The sequence below is a fragment of the Heptranchias perlo genome, chromosome 2 (assembly GCF_035084215.1).
Source record: "Heptranchias perlo isolate sHepPer1 chromosome 2, sHepPer1.hap1, whole genome shotgun sequence".
In the NCBI taxonomy this organism is placed as follows: domain Eukaryota; kingdom Metazoa; phylum Chordata; class Chondrichthyes; order Hexanchiformes; family Hexanchidae; genus Heptranchias; species Heptranchias perlo.
In genome coordinates this window covers 35,258,718-35,280,696 of record NC_090326.1, presented here as the reverse complement: position 1 = coordinate 35,280,696, position 21,979 = coordinate 35,258,718, and the positions used below count along the sequence as shown (strand labels likewise).

The window sequence follows — 21,979 nt, the reverse complement described above, 5'->3', positions numbered from 1 at the left end:
TGGTTACCCTGGTCACTGTCTGTTTCCAACATTTCTATAGCTTAGGAGTGGATTTAGTGGAGCTGGGTAGAGATGAGATATGAAGGGCAGTGCCAGAGTGAGAATGATTGATGCAGTTTGAAAACATCTGCGTAATATGGGCACAGGGCTTTATTCATATAAGTCAACTATTTTACAAACTTATGCTGGCAAGTTGGTTAAGAAAGCATTGTGAAGTGTTTTCAAACCACTTTTGGTGTAAAGTGAGATTGTTTTTGAAAATAATGTATTTCACACTTACCAGATTGCTGAGTGTCTTGTAGGTCAAAGCTTTTGATTAATTCCTCTTTTGAAGTCACTAAAAACCATTTCTTATAATCCTGTGGCATTTATGGAATTTTTGACTTTCTTAGCTAATATTTTCATTTTTGTCTCATCACATCAAAACATCCCAAACGCTTCACACAAAATTACCTTTTGAAGCAGAGTAATCGTTAAATAACAAAATCTGTGCCCTTGCTCACCCCTCTGTGGTGGTAGTTTTGATTTTGTGTCGAAGAAAGCATATCAGAAATTGTTTAACTAAACAGTGCTGCTTCCATAATTTTTAATTTATTCTTTGTTTCAATTTTGTAAGTTTGATGCTACTTGCATATAATATCATATTCAATTGCATTCTTTAACATACATAAAATGTTTCATCCTTACTTATAGAAGTGATATCTTTGAATGATTGTAACTCAACTTCTGATTGGGTGTTATTGGCTGCAGTTGATGCAAAACAGTTTGGGTTCGTATTGACACGTAAATGGCATTATAACTTGGTAGGCAAACCCCTGTCTGACTCCAAACACACTAAAACCATACAGTGTGAGATTCCTTCCAGACTCCAGCTTTCTCAGACTGCTTGGGCTTGGCACCACAGGTAGTATAACTCTAGTCCCATGTGTTGCCGGCTTAAAAAAATGTTCAAGTGCCTGCTGGATCTCTTGGGCACTTTATAAACTTAGTATTGATGTCACGAGGACGAAAACACTGCAACTAGCTCTCTCCTAACATTAAAAAATAGCCTGCCCATAAGCACACAAGCACAGAGCTCTCTCCTGGTAGGCAGTGTGCAATTGCAACCCACCATATAATTCAGGCCTTGCTGGCCTGCTTCACCTTCTACAGATATCCAGTCTTAAAGAAGAATGAAGTTGTAATTATCACATCCTCAGGACATCCCAAAGCACTTTGCAACCAATGAGTTTTTTGCATGCAGTCACTGTTGTTATGGGTGCAAATACAGCAACCAATTTGCACATAAGCAGCAAATGAATGAATGACCTGACAATCTGTTTTTGTGGTGTTGGTTGAGGGAGGAACATTGGCCAGGACACTAGGTGAACTACTTGTCAAATAGTTCCATGGGATCTTTTACATCCACCTGAACAGGCAGATAGAGAGTCAATTTAAAATCTCATCTGAAAGACAGCGGACTTGACAACACAGCACTTCCTCAGTACTGCAGTGAAGTTCAGTTTAGATTATGTGTGCAAGTCCATAATGGGGCTTGAACACAGAACCTATTAACTCAAAAGAGAGCGTAATAGCAACTGAGCTAAACTGACACTTAGTCCTGACAGTGGGTTAAGTTGCTTTGCATCAGAGTTTGCAATGTTTTGCCTGCAAGGTAAGTTAAGGCATTTGCTGATGGACAGCTATCTAAAGTGCCTAAATGCCCTAGTTAGACTATCCGCCCCCACAATCTGCAGTGCACTTCAACCAAATGAGACACAGTCTCGATTCTCAAACAATTTAATAAGGAAATAGATGAGGCTCTGATTATAGTGTTTTAAGGAGCTCCATAAATACAGTGGGCATACCGAATTACTGGAGGACAAACGTCTTATTTTTATATGCAAAATGGAAGATACCTAATCAGGAAACTAGTTAATCAGTCTTCAATAACAGAAAAAATGATTGAGGCACTTTTATGGGAGCAGATTTTGAGGCCTCCTGCCTGACGGAAATGGAGGGGTAGCAGCCCAAAGGTGTTGGGGAATTACTTACTGCCCTGTTCCCACGGTAATCCTAACCCAGACCTAAGCTGGGCGGCCAGAGCTATGATGTACATAGGACCCCGATTGACATTTTAGGAGAGTACTTGGGCAGAGCGTGCACCACACTCGCTCCATCCAGTATCGGCTGCTGGTCCAGCCAAAGAGGATTCCACAGGTAAGTCTGTATTAATTTTTGTGGGGCCGGGAGGAGCAGGAGCTTGACCCGCTGCCACTCCAGGTTTCGCGCCCCCCCCCCATTTCCGACCTAACTTCTCCCGGCTCAATATTGCTGCGGCCCAGAGCCAGGAGGCTGCCTCGGGCACACAATTTCCAACCCAGCCCGCTGGCCTGATGCTGAGGCCCGGCCCTCAAAATCATTGGCTCTCCACCGGAAGCCTACCCGATAGCATCCATGGGGGTAGATTTTAACTATCAGTGTTCATCCGAGGAGCAGGCAGACCATGAGGAGGATGGATTGGAAAGTTAAAACTCAGGTCTCAAAAATCTACTGGAGTTCTTTGAGGAAATGCTAAAATTAGTGGACAATGTCTATGGATATAATTAACATGGACTTTTAGAAGGGATTGGATAGCAAGCTTTTTTTCTAGTTATCTCCCCTTTTCTTGCTTCCTCTTCTGATGGTGCGATCTCATGCTGGGCTATAGTTCCCTGGATACTGGAACGTTCTGGTATCTCACCCAAGTGCCCATTCCTGATATATGTGAGGCCAGATAGTCAGTGTTGGGAGCTATTTGACCATGTGACCAATGCAGTTGGGACCAATCCTGTACTAAGGGGCAATTTTACAACTTTAGAATATCAGAAATCCCACGCATCATTTCCTACCAATAAAATTAAAGGGTGTTGATATCCACACATAAAAAGCATCCCTGGATAGTGATCAGAAGGGGGATCCACACTGATTTTCCATTCCCTATCTCAGGGGCTCTCAGGCCAACTATAGCATCTTTACTAGTGAGATCAACTAATTTAACACAGGATCAAGGAGCTAGGGGAAATTACACAATTGTGGTTAGACTTTAACTGTATATTAAACACTTTCTCCTGTTTTTTCCCATTATTTTTGCTGATCTTATATACTTTCCTGAATGATATGTACTAAGCACTGCTTCTGAATTTTGATCAGAGGGTAAACTGTTTTGCTTCTCTCTCACATTTTCTCTCTTGCTTCACTCTCATCTTTTTTAGGGGTAAAAATGAACAATAGTCGCCAAATGTAGAAGCCAATGGCTTTCATACAGGGAGGGACAGTTATTCCAGGCCACTTTTTGACATCCACAGGTGGCCATTTCAGAGAGGCCTTGCATTGTGCTGGAAGCAGATCACCCATTGACCATCTCCATTGAGAATGGCACACAGAGCCACAGTGTCAGAAAGGGAAAAAAAAGTAACTTAAAATTAAATATGGGGTTGATTTTTAAAGGATGTGAAAATCGGACAGTTTCTATAATGGGCGGCCAATCCGCAATGCCAGTTTTACGCCCAGGTGGCAAGTTAAACATCTAACCCATGGAATTTTACTCCAAATAAAGATGGCAAGAATATAATACCTGAAATAAACATTCTCACTCTGTGTCATCATACCGGCCTCACAGACTTAGTGTAACAGATAACAAGCCTCTTTGTAAATCAGTGACTAATCACTAAAACAGACTTTGATGGTGATTTGTTTTCAAAGAATATTTTAGTGATTACTGGTGTGTTTTTTTTACAAACACAAAATATTCTGGAAAATTAAGCTTTTGGAAAATAAAGACCAGACTACATAGCCCGCGAGAGTACTGCTTACCTGTGATAATGTAGCCAAATTTACTACATTTTATCTTTGTTGTTCTTGGATGAAGCTGTTTGAATTCATTGTTTCAGTGGTGTGTAGTTAGTATTGCCATGTGATAAATGTAAGTGAGAAATACAGGAGCAAGAGCCTTCAGGTTCAGATTTTGTATTTTGTTTCACTTTGGTTTAGGTAAGTCCTCTCTTCTGAAAGTGTTAATTCATGCTGCGATCCAGTCTCACATGCACCAGCAGCAAGCTGCTACCTTGCCCAAGTGGCTATTCTTCCTGTGTAAACACTGACAGTGAGTTTTGGCAGGCTATTCTATCATGGGAGGATCACAGGCATGCTCGATCTTGTCCTCACCAGATGTCCAGACAAGTGCATTTCCAGCAGGGATCACCGCATATTGATCAGAAGCAGGAACCGTGGCTGATTTTTTTTCCACTTCATAGCCTGGAGATATTGAGACAAAAAGAGTATTGCCCTCCACCACTGCACAGGCTGAGATCAGTTAATTCAGCACAGACCAGGGACGGACCCTAAGGGTACATTTTTTTATTTTGCACTCCTGCGCAGAGCTTCACGTTACAGGAGCGTATATCAACAATTTGGGTGTGAAGGTTAGTGCACCCAATTCACGGCCCACAGTTTTCTGCTCATTAATTTCTGCAACCGAATTCCCAATATGCACTCTTGTCACACATCATGTGCTACAAGCGCTAAGATTGTAACATCTACCCTCTGGAATCTTCTTAGTCTGCAATGGTGTGTATCACACCACACAGTGTGTTTACCCATTAAGCTAATGCGGGTGTTATGGCCTGAATAGAAGATCTCTCCCTTTATCATATAATGATACAGCACAGAAGGGGGCCATTCAGCCCATCATGCCAGTGCTGGCTCTTTGAAAGAGTTACCAATTAGTCCCACTCTCTCCCCATAGTTCTGCAAATGTTTCCTTTTCCAATAAACATCCAATACTATCGAATCTGCTTCCACCACCCTTTCAGGCAGTGCATTCCAGAAGGTAACAACTCTCTGTGTAAATTTTTTATAAGACATTATTATAAGACATGATAAATAGATCAGGTAAAGTTTAGGATTTAATATTTACAATACAGAAGTGATGTTTACAAAGGAAGCTCCATGTGGAATCATTCCTTTAGTCCTATTCTACTTCATGGATATTTTTAAACACTTTAAAACCCAAGCTGGGCTTTGTCCTAATGCAATCTACTCCCTTTAATTCAAATCAAATCATCTGATAATTTGATTTTTAAGCTTTAAATTTCCACTTTGCTGCGCAATATACGTTGCTTAATTTAAATTGTTAATTAATGCAAAAAATGAGTGATTATCACATGCATTCAAAAATAATCAAAAATCCCACGAACCTGTCATACCTTTTAAAACGATACAAACACTTCTTCAGCATGTAAATTCATTTCGGATAATTATTAATCCCCTCGTGCGAATAATTGATCAACACTTTAAAAAAAAATCCGCCCCTCCCCAAACAGACTTGTATTTTTAAATTTCCTTTTACCATTTTCCTGCAGAAAACTAGAAATACAAAATGTAAATGTAACCCTCTTGTATTGTTATTTGTACTGTTATAAGTTTAAATTGTACTCAGCTGTTAATGAAATGTAACTCATCACATTCAACCTTATACAAGGGGAGAAGCAATCGCTGCTTCTATTGCCCTACACAGGTTGCAGTTTTGCTTTTTTTTTTGGCAAATACACATGAAGAAAACTTTTTTCTTTTAAAAAAAAAAGAAACTCTGCCGTGTTTATCAAGTCTCCAGCTCCACTGCTGGGCATCTAACAAACAGTTGGAGTTTTGGCTTTTCCTTCGGTGAATTGCAGGCAGTGGGACCGACCCCTGCAGCTTTCCTGAGTTTCCACCGATCGGTGGGGCAGACCGATCATGCAAGCTTCACGACACACACCGACAACACGACGGCAATCAGGGCCACCGTGCAAAGCAGCATGGACATAAGACACCTGTCGCGGTCGCAGCACCGCCTGCCCTGCACCTCCTCCTCCCCCGACAGCAGGGCCACCGAGGAGGTGTCGTTGCTGAGCACCGAATGGTACGCGTCTCCCTTGGCTTCCACCGTCCACCTGAGGACGTTGACCTTCATCTCCATGTTCTCCACCATCCTGTCCACCTTCTCGATCTGCTCCTCCAGCTGCTCCTGCTCCAGGTTCTCCGCGCTCGGCGCCGTGCCGTGGATTATGTCCTGGACGCTCAGAGCCCGGGCTGCCACCTCCGAGGTCCCTCCGGACAACCCGGTCTGGATCAGGGGTCGCTCGGTCCCCGAGAGGGGGAAGTTCTGCACCAGCTCCAACACTTTGCACATGTCCACCTGGAAGGTCTCCAGGTTGGAGGAGAAGAGGACCCAGAGGCGCTCCATCTCCACTCGCTCCTCTCTGCTCAGGTTCTTGTCCCGCAGCACCGCCGTCAGTTTGTTCCTGATGAGCACCGCCAGGTCCTGGGTCTTCTCTCTGGTTCTCCTCAGCTCATCCCTCAGGTCGGTGGAGTCCGACGAGCCGCCCACGCCGCTGGCCAGGTGCTTGTAGCATCCCGTCACCTTGTTGAGAGAGCCCACCAGAGCCCTGCAGTCCTCCCTCGCCTTCGCCGAGTTTGCAGTCCCTTCATCTGCCACCTTGGTGCTTTGGATCGGCATAGGGGGGTCTCGGCTCGGTCACCAACTCCGCTGGAAACCCGAGCGGACGCTGAAGGCGCCGGAACATAAAAGAGACATCGACCTTCTGGGTGCAGCCTCCGGTCCCAGCTCTGCCCGCAGAGAGAGGCAGAGGGAGGGAGGGAGAGGGAGAGGGAGAGGGAGATTCTCACTAAATCAGACCGTGTCCAGCCTGCAAAGTGGGGGCGGAATCCCGAGTTACAACCTGGAAACCCAGCCAACAAAACAAAACAAAAAAAGTTCTCAGTGCAGCAGACCAGAATTTCCTTGCAGCTCAAGGGTCGCCCAGCGTGGTTTCGGTCTTTGCTTCCCCGCGGGTCGCTCGGAGCTCCAGTTAAATGTTGCCAGCCTCTTGTAACAGATATTGCCCCCGGAGTGGCTGCGTGTTAGTCAGTGTTCAAACCCATCGCTGAAGATTACAGCGCATCCAGTGACGCAGGAGGCGCGAACGGTGCCGCGACCTTTCCCTGCACATGGATGTCTCCCATGTGGCTGGTTTGTGTGTAAAGCCTTGTCCCTCTGCAGGCAGCCTGTTATGTACCCGCTCCATAGCGCTCATCACAAGGGCTCACTGCTTCACTCTCCCGCCACCGCCACACGCCCATCCCCAACACGTGAGCCGGTGCAAAGTCACACACTTTGTATCTCTGTACTTTTAATCCTCCCTGAGGTGACCTGAAACCACCTTCCAATTGCAATACATTCAGGAATGTAAATAAGCACAAAGGATAAAATAAGTTTTTTTTTTAACCCCCGTCTAAAACAATGATAATTAAACTTTAAATTGCATTTACAAAATTGCCAGCAACCTGTTATATTTACTCTGTAAATGTAAATTATTACATAAAGGGCAAATGTACAGTCCAGACGCCCGAAACACGTTGAATTCAACTTCGCTGCGCCTGTTTTACGAGCGGAAATCGGGCGCGACGATCGCCAATTTAGTGGCGGGACGGCCCGTGCCTGATTGGCGCTGGGCCTCTTTATAAGCAGCCGCGGCGGCCGCCTGAAATGAGCCCTGAGAGGGACCGCTGGAGGCCGCGGAAGAAAATTGAAGGGCCCGGACCGGCGAGCTGAGCCCGAATGCGGCGCTCGGCGCAATTATGATAATAAGGCCCATGGACAAATTTAATATGGCCCTCGGGCCTCTCCGTTCTGGCGCACCTTGGCTGCTGGATGACGGATCATGCCCAGTTTCGGGCACTCATGAATTTAGGCCCTATTGAGGGATTGGAATTGAATCATCAGCCACCAGACCAGGGCTGAAGTACCAAGTTACCAGCTCAGCCCCAGGTGGAACTCACCCCTGACTGAGTAATAATTTACTACATATGTAAATTTGACATTATTAACCATTGTTTAAAGTTTTCCTCTTATTGCCACTTAACAGGGACAGGCGACTTGCTTCTACAATCATAGAGCACAGAAAGGGGCCATTCAGCCCATCGTGCCTGTGCTGGATCATGTGATGTGAGCATCTGTGAGACTGGCATTAATTTCACTGGAAATATCATAGTTTGGATATATATTTAATCTATACTGGTAAATTGCATGTGGTGTTGCTCATGGTTAGTTGGTGAACATAAGTTATTTTATATATAGGATAGCAATGGGAGAGAGACTTCAGAAATTCACCTCATAAAGCCACCTTGTGTCCAGCACCTGCAACTACATCATGACATTGTAAAATTGAATGGGAAATGTTGACATAGCAATTTACAATGGTAAGTGTTGACACAAAAGTGTGACCAAAAGTTGTGACAACACAAAATAAGATCTGTGAGCAGGAAGTGTGCACCCTAAGCAAGATTGTTAATAATATATAAATTATATTTGTCTTTTATCTTGGCACTGACTTGTTGCTGCAGTATGGCTCTACAGGCAGATGTCTGGCACCCTGCTATAAATGTTAAAGTTTTCACCTATAGGAAAGTGTAGGCAGGTTGGTCAGCTCTTTCCTAACATTAACAATGTGCTGTCTGTTGGAGAGCAGAGCTTTGTACATGCATTTATGTACAAATGAGCAGAGCTCTGCTTTTCCCAATTGGAGATCAGTATAAGTAGACACTATAGGGGTCATTTTACATGTTCTTGCTCTCAGCATGGAGCCTTGCCCATTGGGAGTACATATTGGGAATTGGGGCATGCACCCTCCATGATTTCCAACTATTAATTTTAATGAATGGAAAATCAGGGAGAGCTCACACCCAAATTCCCAATATGTGCTCTGCACTGAGAGCACAAATTCATAAGCTTACCCTTCTAATTGCACCACTCCCTAAATGACACAGGTGTCAAAGCAGTACACAAACCATAGGTGTACTGTAAAACAGCTACTGGTATATTAATTAGGAAGGAGTGATTCATTCTCAGTTCACTCATTCAGTTTGATTAGATCTGAATCAGCTCAAGCACATGGAAGACAGAACCAGAACTCAATTAAAATAACTATCTCCTCAGTAGGAATCAATTAGGCAAGTTATAGGATCATTTCAAACTATTGTGGCAAACAACTACAGGAAATTGGTGTCTGCCTGCCCTGTGCTATACGTTATTACATTTATTACCTTACTACTTATTGTTTCTACTACAACAACTTGCAATGATATTGCGCCTTTAACGTAGTAAAACGTCCCAAGGCTCTTCACAGGAGCGATTAACAAACAAAATTTGACATAGAGCCACATAAGGAGCTATTAGGACAGGTGACCAAAAGCTTGATCAAAGAGGTAGGTTTTAAAGAGCATCTTAAAGGAGGAGAGCGAGATGAGAGGCAGAGGGGCTTAGGGAAGGAATTCCACAACTTAGGGCCTAGGCAGCTGAAGGCACGACTGCCGATGGTGGGCTGATGGAAATCGGGGATGCAATAGATGCCAGAATTGGAGAAGCGCAGAGATCTCGGATTCTTGTAGGGCTGGAGGAGGTTACAGAGGTGGGAAGGGAGGAGGCCATGGAGGGATTTGAATACAAGGATGAGAATTTTAGATTTGAGGTATTGCCGGACCGGAAGCCATTGTAGGTCAACGAGCACAGGGGTGATGGGAGAACGGGACTTGGTGTGGGTTAAGATACGGGCAGCAGAGTTTTGGATGAGCTGAAGTTTATGGAGGGTGGAAGGTGGCAGGCAGGCCAAGAGATCATTGGAATAGTCGAATCTGGAGGTAACAAAGGCAGGGATGAGGGTTTCAGCAGACAATGGGTTGAGGCAGAGCCAGAGAAGGGTGATGTTACAGTGGAAGTAGGCAGTTTGGTGATGGAGAGGATATGGGGTCGAAAGCTCAGCTCAGCGTCAGATAGGACGCAGAGGATGCAAACAGTCTGGTTCAGCCTCAGACAGTGGCCAGGGAGGGGGATGGAGTCAGTGGCTAGGGAACGGAGTTTGTGGAGGGGCCTGAAGACAATGACTTCGATCTTCCCAATATTTAATTGGACAAAATTTCTGCACATCCAATTCTGGATTTTGGACAAGCAGCGTGACAAATCAGAGGCAGTGGAGGGGTCGAGAGAGGTGGTGGTGAGGTAGAGCTGGGTGTCGTCAGTGTACATGTGGAATCTGACGTTGTGTTTTCGGATGATGTTGTTGAGGGACAGCATGTAGATGAGAAATAGAAGGAGGCCAAGAATAGATCCTTGGGGGACTCCAGAGGTAACGGTGTGGGAGCAGGAAGAGAAGCCATTGCAGGAGATTTTCTGGCTACATCTGGACAAATAGGAATGGAACCAAGTGAGGGCAGTCCCACCCAGCTGGACAACAGAGGAGAGATGTTGGAGGAGGATGGTGTGGTCAACCGTGTCAAAGGCTGCAGACAGGTTGAGAAGGATGAGGAGGGATTGTGCACCATGGTCACAGTCACATTGGGTGTCATTTGTAATTTTAATAAGGGCCGTTTCAGTTCTGTAGCAGGGGACTAGTCATTATCATTCTCTTCTTCGCAGACTTAAGAGACCGTCCATGTAAAAAGATTATCTATAATATTAAAGGTCTTGCATATTATGACACATAGATTAGTGGCATAGTAAGTAGTGTAGACGGAAGTATAAAATTACAAAGAGACATTGATAGATTAAGTGAGCAGGCAAAACTGTGGCAGATAGATTTCAGTGCAGGTAAGTGTGAAGTCATCCATTTTGGACCAAAAAAAATAGATCCGAGTATTTTTTAAATGGTGAAAAGCTAGGAACAGTGGCAGTCTAAAGAGAATTAGGGGTCCATGTACACAGATTACTAAAATGTAGTGGTCAGGTGCAAAAAATAATCAAAAAGGCTAATGGAATGTTAGCCTTTATATCTAGAGGACTATAATATAAAGGGGAGGAAGTTTTGCTACAGCTGTACAAAGCCCTGGTTAGACCACATCTGGAGTACTGTGTACAGTTCTGGGCACTGCACCTTAGTAAGGACATATTGGCCTTGGAAGGGGCGCAGCGCAGATTCACCAGAATGTCACCAGGGCTCCAAAGGTTAAATTATGAGGAGCGATTAAATAAACTAGGCTTATAGTCCCTGGAATGTAGAAGGTTGTGGGGTGATTTGATTTGAGGTTTTTAGGATTTTGAAAGGAATTGATGGGGTAAATAGAGAGAAACTTTTCTTGCTGGTGGTGGAGTCCAGGAGAAGGGCACATAACCTTTAAAATCAGAGCCAGGCCACTCAGGAGAGGAGTTAGGAAACCCTTCTTCACGCCAAGGGTGGTAGAAGTGTGGAACTCTCTCCCACAAAAAGCAGTAGATGCTAACTCAATTAATAATTTTAAATCTGAGGTCGATAGATTTTTGCTTGCTAAAGGTATTAAGGGATATGGAGCTAAGGCAGGTGAATGGAGTTAGGATACAGATCAGGTATCATCTCATTGAATGGCAGAACATCTCGAGGGGTTGAATGGCCTATTCCTGTTCCTACGTTCATATAGCACATACTTCCTGTAAGTACATAATTATTATAAACCAGCATATCCTCCAACTCATCTTGAGTAATGCCACAGGAGATTTGGTAGTGTAAAATAATTTGTGTCTGTTAATATGTTTCTGCAGGAAATAAGTCGTCGTCACACCCAGTGTCCTGCTGCTACCTGATTGACACCTCCAATGCTTTTCGAACTGGCTTTCAGTAGTGAGAGGAATTCAGGACCTGCAGCTGTTTGGAATACTGCCAAACGTTAATCAGCACAGGGAAACTAGCCAATTGCATCCCTTTATTCCCTATTCCAAGACACTTTTTTAGTCTGTTCAGAACATTCAAAACATAGACTGACCTCATGGGCAGTGGCACATGTGCATGACACACACAAATGCATCTGATCTATATGGAAAATTCATTAATGGAGTAACTTCTAATTGTGATGCTCTTTTTACCTCACTCTCTGATCAAAGAATGGTGATGCTCAGAGCCCAATTGTGCAAGTAGTACCACTTGGCTATGGTGGTACAGTACTTTACCACAATAGAATACCTCATATCACTATTGTAAAAATACCAGAATGAAAGGTCAGAGCATGCTTGTAAGCAGAATGGTCATTGATTTCTGTTTGTGGTGGGTAATCTGTAGAACTTGATTATGTGCACAACAGTTTTAATTTAGGGTGCATTCATTCCACAAGTTTAGTGTCAGTGCAAAGCAGTTCCAGTTTTTCACCAGTGCTAAAATTGTAGAGGCCTGAATCGACTCTGAAGTGAAGCGAAGTAAGACAAGCTGCCCCCAGGGATTGTCACTCTGCTTTTTTCCAATTTCAGGTCTGGCCCTGACTCCAGATTCAGGCTGCTTCACACCAATGTTGTGCAAATGCATGCTCAGTCAGTCATAACCACTTTTATGAACAGCTTATATATAGCCTGTTAGTAGCATTGTCTAAAGCATTCGTCCTGAGTGCACCATTAAAACTAAAACCAACAAGCAGTAACATTCAAAACTGCCAATTTCCACCAGACTGATGGTTTGAATATTTCCAGCCCACATAGCAGCAGATTGCAAGATGTTACCATTAGATTTTTTAAAATCAGAATTATTATTAGACTATACACTGCTTAGACAAATAACAACAGTCTATGCTTTATATTTGTGGATTTCAGCAATTGAACTGGGAACTATTGTGCAGCCAACGTTCCTCAGCATTAATTACTGCCATTCATTTGTGCTGGAGATACCCAGAGGGACACTTATAATTCTCTGATTCATTCATTTTACATTTATAAAAAATATGCACAGTGTAAGAGGTCATTTTAAAAAGGCCTAGCACAGTACTGAATTGAAATGAACTACAGTCAGATTCCTTTTAGAGGCTTTTCGCTAAAAACAAAATCAGTGAAACATACATGACAAAGTAATGATACAAAGATAGCAAGGAACAGCCAAGTAAATGTTTAGCTTCAAGCTACCATTTCTTTAGTCAGGTGGTGTTGTAATATCAATTTTTCTTAAGTAATTTTTTTAAAATGCCAAAAGCCATATAATCAGTACAATGCACCCCAATGCCTTGCTTTTCAACAAAAGCTCTGACATTGTGAGGCCTTTTGAAATTATTTGCATCTGGTTTGACAAAGCAAAATCCATTTGCTGTGAAACATATTCTTCCGAACATAACAAGAGCGCTGCTGAATGACATTAACCTCATCATTGCTTCTTTCTGTTACTCAAATCATTGCGATCAGTTCTGATATGCTTTGATCAGTGTAGTCTTTGGAGATATAAGCATTTTTGCCAGTGGGGAACCGGGCAAGTGGGTGGTGGAAAGTCACAGGTTACAGAACACACTGGCTCCCTGTCTGTTTGCACCGTAAACAAGATTCCTGCCTTCAGTGTCTTCAGTGTTGTCTCCTGAATGGAATCTGCATGCATTTTATTAGGTAGCCAAATTTTATTCAAATGATGGCATAATGAGGCAGTCCTGTTTTCAATCGTTGTTCCTGTCCAGCGCTGAATTTTGCCATTTAATATGGGCAGCACAGGCCAGCAGGGAAATTCAAAAGATTCTTCTCTGGGAGGATGTCCTTGATCAACAACCAGTGCAAGTCTCCTTTGCCTCAATATATGCAGCATCTGTAATTGTGGCCATGTGGGGCCTGGAACTCTCCACTGCACTGCAATAGTGCACAACTTCAATCCCTTTCCCTTCTGTTTATTTCAGATAGATGTCCTTTAAAAGTCTGCAGCAGTACTTTGACCAGCTGCAGCACCTCCTTAAAATTCCAGTTCAGTGGGTAAAATCTTCCATTGTGTGGGAGGAGAGCTCAAAAGGAAAATTTATGAATTTCTGGCGAGAACAGCCATGTGCTAAAAGTCAGTGATATCTCTCACTTTGTACCATTCCCACCAGAATTGTACACAAGTAGGAATTTTACCCAATTTGTGCACAGCCAGGTCCCATAAGCAGCGATGTGATGATGACCAGCACATCTGTTTTAGTGATGTTGGTTGAGGGGTAAATATTGGCCAGGACACTGGGGAGATCTCCTCTGCTCTTCTTTGAAAAGTGCCGTGGGATCTTTTAAGTCCACCTGAGAGGGCAGACAGGGCCTTGGTTTAATGTCTCATCTGTGCTGGAGTGTCAGCCTAGGTTTTGTGCTCAAGTCTCTGGAATGGGACTTTGCTGGAGAGGGGTCAATGGTGATAGCAGCAGACTGAGTGATGGTAATTTAGTAAAATTATTATCCCTGTTAGTGTGATGGAGATGGATTCATGATGGTTTTGGATCTGTTTAATCTCTAGTTGTCCAACATGTACATCTTATTCAGGATGTTCTAATAAAGAGGAAAGGAGATGTCTATATTATCTATTATGCAAAGTTATACAATGACATATCTTAGGAGCATGGCTAATAACAGTAGCATTTTGATTAATATCCTGATGCAATATTAAAAAGCAAGGGACAAAATTTCTCACTCGTCCAAGGCCAAATCCATCAGTTCAGATTGACCCCGATACTCATCCTTGATATGTAGTCATAATTTCCAGTGCACTTGTATTTTTCCTGAACTTATTATCAATATGAATGATACACCATGTAGTGATAATGGTTTATGATATACGAATAGAAAAATATATTGTATTGTTACTGGGAGCACAGTCTAGGCCTCATTCATTCAAAGCTAAGAAGATGCAAGGTCCCTGATAATGATTAGGTTGGAAACAAAAATAGCATGGACATGATGCCATTTTTATTCTGGAAGTCTACACTAGTGTCATGATGACAGTGTTCCATTCTTGTAAAAGTAAACGTTTATTATATAAACTTTTCAATTAGAAAATTCAGTACGCTATTCTGTGGGTGTTCGTTGCTCCAATTGTTATATGCCATTTTCAAACTTCCCACAGTGGGCCGGATTTTGCTGTGAGCGGCAAATGAACGGTGCCAGCCATTTGTCAGACTTGCCCTTGCCCATATACTTCCTATGGGGCTTTGCACAGCAAGTTACTGTAAATTAGAGATCCAAATGGCGCGGCGTCCTCTACAGGACATCTGGGAGCTGTGTGAACAGGGCAAGCAACTGTGTATCTCCTTAGCCAATCAGATTGAAGAATCGTTATGCGCAGCGCAGAGTCTAAACCAGGATGTGTAAGTTAGAATAGTGAATTCAGGGTTAAATCAGGTACAGAAAACGAAATAAACAGAGGGAAAGAAAGATTGGATTAAGAGAGAGATGAAAGAGACAGAAAGAAAAAGTTAAAAAAAATTATTAAAATTTTTTTTAAAATCTCCAACAATAACTAAAAGCTGAAATAATGAGACTCCACAGTTGTAAAAGTTAATTTTCAGTGCCAGAGAGGTTGTTTGGCAGTAATTAAACCTTACCATGCAGTTAAAAGGGTACTACACTGGAATGGACAAGCCCTAACTTTTTGTGGCGAGTTTAGTCTGTATCTACGACGTCAGTACAGGAACTTCACGCCATTCAATACATTTGAATGGGGAGCAAGACAGCAAGATGCCATTTTCGCACAGCTTAAGGAAAGGCAGCGCATTTTGGACAGCAACTTCTGAATTTTCGCGTTTAACTATGCATGTGCGCTCGCCGGAAGTTGCTGTCCGATTTGCGCATAAATAACGGTGAGTGCTGTTAGACTCACCGTTATTTTCACAGCAAAATCCGGACCGTTGTTTTCCTGCAGGCTGGAGGGCAGCACAATCATGGTAATCTCCATGGCAACCTGAGGTAATTGCATTGTCAACATGAACCCGCTCCATCTCGTGACCCAGTCACGAACAAGCAATGCAAAACATTTCGGGATAATTTAATGTGAATGTCAGTAAAGGCTGTGATTCAAACCCAAGTCCACAGTACTCCATCTGAAGGGAAGGGACAATTTGTGTGAGACCTATCCTGGCCAACAAAGGACATCTTTCAATTGATTTAAAGCTGTGGAGAATTTAATAACTAAACAGAACTGTCCTCCTGTATGTTGACAGCATGGAAGCTGAGAGGCTGGACGTGGGGTACAACATTAGGAAATAATAGTTAAATAAAAATGAGATATAGAGGATTTATGAAATGTCAGGTAAAAATATGAAAATAGAATGTAGAGAATCCAAAGCAATCTAAATCTTGACCTTGAAACTTTCTAATTGTAAACTAATAACTTCATATAGTTTCAGCACTGTTACGTTAAAAGCAGAGGTATTGATAAACATTACCTTATGGAACAGACTTAAGTCAATGGCCATATGTTGTACTGTACAGTAAGTAGAAATACTGAAAATTATCGTCAGATCACTGAGAAATTTTTGCATATCTACTCATTGTTCAATTGAAGGGCATTCTCTCCGGTGTCCTGGCCAATATTAATCCCTCAATCAACATCACTAAAACAAATTATCTGGTCATTATCACATTGCTGTTTGTGGGACCTTGCTGTGCGCAACTTGGCGGCTGCATTTCCCTACATTACAATAGTGATTACACTTCAAAAGTACTTCATTTGCTGTAAAGCGCTTTCGGATGTCTTGAGGTTCTTCTTCTTCTTCTTTGAGTTTGATGTTTTCTTCGTAGGGACACTACTGAAGCCCCAGCACAAGAATAATCAGAGGTCAAAGCAGACCTGACCTATCTAACTTTCAGGGTAATTTCTTAGAATTCTATGCTGTAACAAAATGTAAACGCAATACTGGTACATTTCATGCAGGACTCCACTTAGAGGCAATGTGACATGAATGGTCATTAGACTCCCTGACACACTCCCATCTATGGATCAGAGACTTTATTTAGTGAGTAGCTGAGCCATATAGATCAGGAAGCCCCCCAGTTTAGTCACTGGTTTGTGCTAAATTAATTCATTCGCATAAGCAATGCTATGATTGGCCTCAGTGCCCCTGGGTTATGGTGAGGGAATAAGTCAGCCAGAGTATGTGTGTGGGTGTCGGTTGAGGACAGGATTGGGCCCAGCTGTGATGGATTCATCGTCAAGTAACCTGCCAACACTCACTGCCAAGGTTTCCACATGGATAATGGCCACTTGAGTGAGGTATTGGAAGGCAGCTTGCACCCGTGGACCCGTACCCCAGCATGGAGTCAACACCTTTGAGAAAGGAGGGATGGAGATAAAATTGACAAGAGACAAAAGAGTCACTGAAATATCTGTGCTGCTTTACTCACCACCTCAAAAGTGTTCTGAATGGCATTCATTACATTCACTGTATACAACAAACAGAAAATTGCACATTCCTGCAGACTAATTTACACATACAGAACACAGCAGTTGACACGTGTATGATATATGCATCCATGCTATGTTCAGTGATGCAGGAACACATAGTTGTATGTACAAATAGCTCTGGGATTAACCCAGTGGAGAGGCAACCCACTAATTGAAGCAACTACCACACAATACAACAATGCAGATTCAAATAATAAGCCTGAAAGTGTATTAATAAGTCTGGTTGTCAATTTGGGAACAGTACATGATACGGGATGAACCTGATTAAGGTCAGCAGGTTATTATTAAAATCCTTGACAGGCGTCTTAAGCCATTGGTAATGAATGGATTGGAGGGGAAAATCAGCTGAAGCCTGTGTCAAATGTAGTTCCAGCATGCTTAATGTAAATAGTATCTGACATATTTAGGTGTGGAGGATGTTAGGTTGCAGGTTGGTGCCTTGTAAGTACTCATGTAATTATTAAGGACTTATTAATTATTAATATGTGGCATATGTGAGAAACAATTTGACCAAATCAGCTGCACTTTCACTGAAACTGGGGTAGACTCAGAATATACACATTGGTATCAAACTGAAATAGTTTGATGAATTTGCAGTCTCTCATCTACTGTATTTTTATTTCCAGAAAAAAAAATCTTTCTGACTAACATTTCATTTCATTGGCAATCTGTATGCAGATTTCTTTAAATAGAAAGCACAAAATAGTCCATAGAGTGAAAATGAGTTGTAGAGTCACAAGTCAAATGGGTAAATGAATACTGTAGTCCTATTCACAAGCAAATTATTTTGCTGATTCCATTGATCCAATTATTTATTGTACTTTTACCAACTGTGCAACTGTGGGACGGATACAATGTTAAAATTTTAACTATCTTTGACATGAAATGATAAATTGGATGGGACTCAGTGCTGCGCATGTGCTTCCTGTTGCTAAATTAGAGGTGCTGTATAAATGGAAGTTATTGTTGTTGCATACTTGCATTTCTTGGATGTTGCCCATTGATGCCTAATGGTGCCAGTGGTGCATGGATTGCAGTCTGATGATGTCAGAAAAAAAGGTTTTCACTGAATAATATGAAATGAAAAATTTCTGTTTGCAGGAATCGTCAAATGTAAAATTATAAGGAAAATAATAACTTGCACAAATAACAGTTCAGGAAGATTTTTTTCCTGCTGTTTGCTCTTTTTTTTAATGGAATAAACAATACTAGCACCTGTCTGTTTTTGAAGGTATCTTTGCCTCTGTTCACCAAACGTAGATGATAACTGCCAGTTGTTAAATTAAAAGCAATATTTTTACACAACATGGTGACATGTAAGAACAAAGGCTGCAACTTTCAATGAAAATAGGGGGAAATTCCTTGGTGCGGAGGTGAAGCATTTTTGAAGATATATGTACTAACTTGTAAGGATAGTATCATTTGTTTTCCCTCTTGGTAATTCATTGCCAGCCGTAAGTTGCTCCTTATGTATGTACACGACTGGGAAAGTCCATCTGGCTGGTCTAGGAAATATCATGTCCCACAATACCTCTCATACTCCTCGAATCAAATTGTTCATTAGGTACTTATCCAGTGCTCTCTCGAATTTGCTGATACAATCAGCCTCCACTACTCCCCTTGACAGCTGTTCTATACATTCACCACCCTCTGCATAAAGTAGTTAAATCTAAACTTTTCATCTTCCCTGTTCTATAGTTGAGGCTATGCCATCTTGCTGTAGCATGAGTGACCATGTTAACCATTTTGATGTTTATCTTGTCTATAACCTTTAGGATCTTGAATACTTATGCTATCCAATGGTAATGACTAGAAATGACCTTAACCTTGGCGTCTGTAATAACTCAGCTTAGTTTCTGCTGGCACATCTCCAAAATGCCAGGCTAAACTAACCAAGAAGCCACATTTCAGGGAGACAGGTTAAAATCTCTGTAAGAGAACTTATCAAGAAATGGGATGCTATGTCTGGAGGGAATTAGTCAAAAAAAAAGTAAAATAAAACATTCTGTTCAACCAAGGAAAAAGAAGAATGTAAGAAGAGGTTTGATGAAATTGAAAAGGTATAGTGGATCAAGGTAGTGCCCAATAAATTGAGGAGCAAAACCTGAAAAATAAGAAACTGATGGCATTACAGAGGAGGCTGGCTCTCACCTCCTATAAACAAAGGAAGATTCCAAATCCACACTCTGATTCTGGCAACAAAGGGAAGGAAAGTCCAAGGGGGAGATTGTTGTTTCAAGTATTTATTCAATGTCTACCTAAAACACATAGAATTGTGAAAACATAGAATTTTAACTTAAAGAAAAACTATCAAGTTTCCCACCTCAAAGGAGCTGACTTCCACAATGCTCTGATAGTCCCTGATCTGGTTTCCCCTCAGAAACTAAGCAGCGTTAGGCTTGAATGGGAGACTGCCTGGGAATACCAGGTGCAGTAGGCTAAGTGCTTGCTTCGGCAGCAGATATACTAAAATTGGAATGATACAGAGAAGATTAGCATGGCCCCTGTGCAAGGATGAGATGCAAATTTGTGAAGCATTCCATATTTTTGGCCACCCGGTTCAGAGGGGGTCGGGTAAGTCGGAGGACCTTCTGGTGGGTCTGTTCCAGGGTCTGGCGAAGACTACGATTTACAGATCCAGGATAGGCGCAGGCCATTGGGGTGGTCCCCCTGGCTGCCTACATCTCTTCCATGTTATTCAACCGTGCCCGGGTGGCCTTGGAGAGGGAGCATGCGGCGTCTGCCGGAATGCTTGAGGCCTTTCGCGACTGGTGGGCACCACAGGGTACAGGGTGTCTTATGGACACACTGATAACAACATTCTGATTTAGTTGGGAAGGTTCCCTTTGCTTTTGTTGGGACTTTTTTGCTAATGTTGAACTTCTTTTAATTTGATTGGACCATTGATGGTGAGAAGCTAGCTGAATCCCAGAGTGGATTCATTCATTTTAAATGGGGACACCAGCTTCCAGGAACCGAACCAGAGCCGTCCAATCCCGGAGAACTAAGTTGCTGGCTGGTTGGCTGCATACCTTGCTGATAGTATGTGTTCTCATCATAAGACGTCATCATCCTCAGACATTGTCAGGGTGACCTGAAGCGAGGGAGACCCAAAACGGCGGGTTCCTGTTGGGACAGGGCTGTTGACTTTTTTAAAAATTTCCAATATTTTTAGACTTCTTTATCCACATAGACATTGTACAGAAAGTTCTCCCCTAGATTATCCTTCCTCTTTAATTTACAATAAATATATAATAGGAGTAATTTTCTGACTTTGTTGGGGTGGAATTGAACCCCACCATGTCTATTTTTTGGGCACAGAACAGGGGCAAAAAGTACCAATTTCTACGACCTGTGCCTGAACGGCTCCTGATGTACATCCGACACAATATTGACCGGGGCAATATATAGGCGTCTCTGAGGGCGCTTTGAACAGGTGGTAAGTTCCTTGTAAATGCTAATGAGGGGCCTGCCACCTGTTTCATGATCCTGAGCTGAAATCTGGCAGGATTTACTGCTAAGTAGCTGCATTGTTTTAAATGTTGACTGCAGACCCTTGAGGGGTGATGATACGTGCAATTTCATCCCCTCCCGCACTTTGGTGAACATCCAGAACCGGGTCCGATATGGGTTGGGATTTTGTTTTACATGGTGAATTGGGGCTGACCTTGGGAAGTCCCACAAGTTTAACCCAATGAGATGTCAGCTCATGCTAAGCCTAGTTTCCTCCAGTTTTGCCACTTCAATGCCAGGACTGGAAAATTGGCCCTATTGGTGCACGTGTTCAATGCATTCTCCTACACGCAAGCCCAAACTTGTCATCACCTTACATCCATCCACGTGCCCTGTCCAGAAAGTGTCACTGAACCGTGATTAGGAGCAGGAAAACTGGGCAATATTCTCTCTTTCTCCTCTGTCCTTGGATAGGAGGGCAATTGTAATAGCTCCCTCTGATTGAAATCAACTAATTCTACAATGACCAGTGATCAAACTTGGGATCTTCCTGGGATTACTAAGTATCACATCATGTGTGCAGTTATCTGATGAACTATCGGGAAGCTTGCACTGCTTTTGTGAGTAAATGTTAAGCAAACTTTTTTGTTATTATTTAGAAACAAGATTTCAATTCCGCAAGTCGCATTGAATGCATCATTGCATTATGTACACATGACATCAGCACAAAGAAAATGACACACTCCTGCTCTTAACGAACCCTTTGTCATGAAAGCTGGCCTCTTTAATTTCCAGTGTTTCAATTTTAAATGTTTCACTGCGAGATGACAAAGCCAGATACAAATGAAAAATGTTAAATTATAGTGAGTGCCTTTGAAGTCATTTTACACAAGGTCCCTGGAAGTGCAAAAGTTTTTACCATGTGTCTTTGTATTGCAAATTTAATCAAAATAAAAATAAGTAGGTTCTGTTCTATTCAGCAATCTAAGGGTAATATTAGGATGTAGAAGAAACTGAAGAGCAGCTGATGCAACTTGAGGTCTCTGTCAGAAATTGTTGGAGATATAGTACATGATTCCTTACGATTTAAAGGGTGATTCCATGATCTAGCGCATCCAGCTGAGAGTGACACTTTAAGGGGGTAATTTTAACCTAACCCGCCCATCGGGAAACTGACGGGATCAGTTTAATGCTGGTCTTACACCTTGCTCAATATTACTCTGCATTGACTTCAGTGGAGCGTAAAATTGGGCGAGGTGTAAAACCAGCCTTGCACCTGATCACTGTCAATTTCCCGATGGGCAGGCTAGGTTAAAATTACCCCCTGCATCCCAGGAACTCATGGA

The 21,979-nt window shown here is 42.5% G+C and overlaps 1 protein-coding gene and 1 non-coding gene across 2 annotated transcripts; one reads left to right on the top strand and one right to left on the bottom strand.

The window, feature by feature from the left end:
- Positions 1–4,907: 4,907 nt before the first annotated feature.
- Positions 4,908–7,146, bottom strand: rgs9bp (regulator of G protein signaling 9 binding protein). Its single transcript, XM_067997453.1, has one exon. The coding sequence runs from the start codon at positions 6,515–6,517 to the stop codon at positions 5,753–5,755; it is 765 nt and encodes a 254-aa protein (XP_067853554.1). The 5' UTR covers positions 6,518–7,146; the 3' UTR covers positions 4,908–5,752.
- A 12,480-nt stretch (positions 7,147–19,626) lies between these two features.
- LOC137300434 (U6 spliceosomal RNA) lies at positions 19,627–19,729 on the top strand. The gene has a single exon (XR_010958089.1). It is a non-coding gene; the product is annotated as a U6 spliceosomal RNA (small nuclear RNA).
- Positions 19,730–21,979: the final 2,250 nt, after the last annotated feature.

Coding starts and splice junctions, on each gene's coding strand:
- rgs9bp (XM_067997453.1), bottom strand. CDS start 6,517: ATGCCGATCCAAAGCACCAAGGTGGCAGATGAAGGGACTGCAAACTCG.